Source organism: Arachis hypogaea, chromosome 13 (assembly GCF_003086295.3).
Source record: "Arachis hypogaea cultivar Tifrunner chromosome 13, arahy.Tifrunner.gnm2.J5K5, whole genome shotgun sequence".
NCBI classification, from domain to species: domain Eukaryota; kingdom Viridiplantae; phylum Streptophyta; class Magnoliopsida; order Fabales; family Fabaceae; genus Arachis; species Arachis hypogaea.
In genome coordinates, this window is record NC_092048.1 from 109004589 (window position 1) to 109008182 (window position 3594).

Below are 3594 nucleotides of genomic sequence, written 5' to 3' on the forward strand. Positions count from 1 at the left end.
AAAAGTTATATTTAAAAATTATTTATTTAGCTTCATAATAAATGATATTTTTAAATTTGAATAATATATTAATTAGTTTGTACTTATTATACTATATATTCAATAATTTATTAAAAAATAATATTAATATAATGAATAAAAATCATTTGAAAAAGATATTGCTTAAAGAATAAGGCCAAATAAACCCCTAACTAATTTGAATTTAGAGACAATTAGACTCCTGTCTATTTTTGAACCTGACACGTCAGTGTTCCGTTCAGACTTGACGGAGAAACACTCACAAGGACCGCGTTGTGTCATGGAAGTAGAGGATAGGAACCGAAATGGATCATTTTTATCTTAAAAGATCGCGTTGTCATTCTGAAAAATGGACAGGGGTTGGGTTGGTAGTTCGCTCATCAAATTTTGATACAAATTTTTCCAATCACTATTAGAAAAATAAGATCTTTTCATCATTAAAAATTGATAATTTTATGTCGAGTGATTTAAAAAAAATGATATATTGTGTCATATTTTTTGGAAAATAAAAAATATAAAAATCAAATTTTGTTCTAAATTTTTTTATACACATGCTAAATATTTATTCAAATATTTTTAAAAAAATTAGATTTAATGAATAAACTGTTTGTTATATATGAATGTTTTTTATTTGATACTTATAAAAAATATAATATTTATTAATTTTTTGTGATATTTTTAATTAATTCAAAAATTATTTTATTGATAACAATTTTTTTTCGGCATTTGAATATTTCGAGATTGGTAGGTTTTTTTGTTCTCTTTCCATGTAAAAAAGAAGAGAAGAGAAGAGCATTGTGGGAAAAAGAGGAGAGAATACCGAATCAGCGTAGACCCAAAAAAGCAAAAGAAATAAGAAAAAAGAAAAGAGAAATGGTCTGGTCTTACGACAGCACCTCCCTCTGACCATAAAAATAGGCCATTTATATAACTCCCGCGTTCTCTCTTCTCTTTTACACCTCTAATCTTATTTCTTTTCTCTTTTCTGTTTCTTTTTCAGTTTCTCCTGTTATTGATTTCAGAAGAAGAAGATGCCTGCGACGACAGAGAACAACCACAACCAGGGATCGTTCCTGGGGAGAATAAGCATCAGAAGGAACCAGGTGATGTCGATGTCAATGGACGGCATCCACGACACGGAGTGTGAGGAGATGGAGCTATTTCAGAGGCACGTGGCAGAGAGATTCGCAGAGCTGCTGTCGTGCACAGATGAACCGGAGGCATTCATGTCCATCGGGTGGCTGAGGAAGCTTCTAGACGAGTTTTTGTGTTGTGAGGCAGAGTTCAAGGCTGTAATCCTCATGGGAAGGGACCCATTCCAGATCGCCAAGCCACCTCTCGACAAGCTCCTCCCTGAGCTCCTTGACCGCATCATCAAGTCTCTCGATGTCTGCAATGCCGTCTCCCTCGGAATTGATTCCCTCAGGAACATCCAACGCCTCGCCGAAATCGTCCTCTCTGCCCTCGACCAGACCCTCATCGGAGACGGCCAGGTCCGCCGTGCAAAGAAGGCCCTCTCCACCCTCCTCAGCGCCATGCTCCACGAGGACAAGGACGGCGGCATCACCAAGGGCACCGAGCGCAACCGCTCATTCGGCCGTCGCGGCAACAAGGACAAAGACCGCTCTGCCGCTGCCCCCTTCCGCTCCCTCTCTTGGACCATGCCCAAAAACTGGTCTGCTGCCAAGCAAATTCACGCCATGTCATCCAACCTGGCAGCTCCACGTGGCAATGAGTCGTCTGGCCTTGCCCTCCCTGTTTTTATAATGAACACCGTTTTGGTTTTCATTCTGTGGACATTGGTTGCAGCGCTTCCATGCCAGGAGAGGAGTGGGCTTGGGACCCACTTCCAGATGCCTAGGAATTTGAGCTGGGCCCAGCCCATCACTGCACTTCAGGAGAGGATCTCCGAGGAGTGGAAGAAGAAGGAGAAGAAAGGTACGGTGGGGCTATTGGAGGAGATGCAGAAGATGGAGAAGATTGCACAATGGCTCCTTGATTTTGCAGACTCATTCCAGTTCCCTGCCGAGGCTGACAAATTGGAGGAAGTTAAGGCACAAGTGGAGGAGTTGGCTGATATATGCCGGAAGATGGAGGAAGGGTTGGAGCCATTGCAGCTGCAGATTAGAGAGGTCTTCCATAGAGTTGTCAGGACCAGAACTGAGTTCCTTCATGTGTTGGACCAAGCTGCCAAATTGAATATACCCACTTCCTAAACAACTTCCATAACGGCACCCTCTTTTTCACTCTATCTTTTCTTTTTCCCCTTATTTTTCTTGTTTAAAAGAATCCCCCTTTGTGAACGGCACTTTCAGAACCAACATGGACAGTTCAATGAGGTTGGTTTCTGGGGGTGGGGGTTAATTTAAAATTCTTTACAAGGTATGGAAAGCATAGTCATTTCCAAAGCTGGTCTTCTTAATGGATTATTTTAATATTTCATTAACTATGGTAGGCTGCTCTCTACATTTGCCTACATTGTACATCAACATTATAGCTTCTTTTATGGGCTGCTTTACTTCTAAGGGGGATGTCTGCGGCTGCATTTACTAAAAACTTGTTTAATTAGCTGTATCTATTCTTTATTAATCAATTTTCTATTTATTTTTTCTAGAACCATGGTATTCTGTTGCGTAAAAGAAAAAGATGAAAAAGATGTTGCTTGGGGTTGGAAGAAAGACATACATCCATCTAGAAATTAAGCAAAAGTTTTCCCCTTATTATATCACTTATTAACAAGCTTACTTTAACTTATATTTTTCTCGTTTAGTTTTAGAGTTCCAAAGGAGCTAGTATTAATTGTCTAGTACATCTGGAAATGATGATATGTTGGTATATTATTATGGCAACTACCCCCATGAAGATGTCAAAAATATATTTTTATGATGATCTTTATTTAAAAAATGTAACATATTTGTTTGGCCACACTTTTATGACATATAAAAATCAAGCCCTACAACTTATCATCTAATAGTCAAAAAGAAATATCTTCATATGATGACAATTATGAAATTTTCATTGGAGTAGCCATCTATTATTAATGACCAGTGGTTGCATGACAATTTCATAGGAACTACGTTGAATAGGCCAGAGGGGAGGTAAGATTGGATCTAAAATTCGTTAAGTTTTCCTCCCATGTACATGTCAACGATGATCATATATTTTAAGCAAAAAATGTGCAGTGATATATTACTATCCACATTTTTTAGTGAAAGTCAGCAATCAAAAGTTTGGAGGGAGCACTAGAGCAATCAACACTCAGCACTAGAAAACAAATTTGAGTGCCTAGTGCAAAATAACTGGATTTCTACATGCCCACTACTACAAAGCTTATACCGATCGAAAGAAAAAATATAATTATACCTTATACTTGGTTCCTCAAGTTGGAGGTTTTATTTATATCAGCATAGCTAGACGTACAAGTCATTAAATGTTTTGCAGAAACCTATCATCCATAATTAACTCTGAAAAATAACAATCAAAATCGAAATGTGATTTCAATAACGTAAATTAAATTAGCAATAGAATGCTAAAAATTGACAAAAGTTATAGAGTAGGGATTTTGTCATAATTTAC

General features: G+C 37.7%; 1 protein-coding gene across 1 annotated transcript; it reads left to right on the forward strand.

The window, feature by feature from the left end:
• The first annotated feature begins 795 nt into the window (after positions 1 to 795).
• On the forward strand, positions 796 to 2543 carry LOC112732605 (protein ROH1A). The gene has a single exon (XM_025781369.3). The coding sequence runs from the start codon at positions 1050 to 1052 to the stop codon at positions 2232 to 2234; it is 1185 nt and encodes a 394-aa protein (XP_025637154.1). The 5' UTR covers positions 796 to 1049; the 3' UTR covers positions 2235 to 2543.
• Positions 2544 to 3594: the final 1051 nt, after the last annotated feature.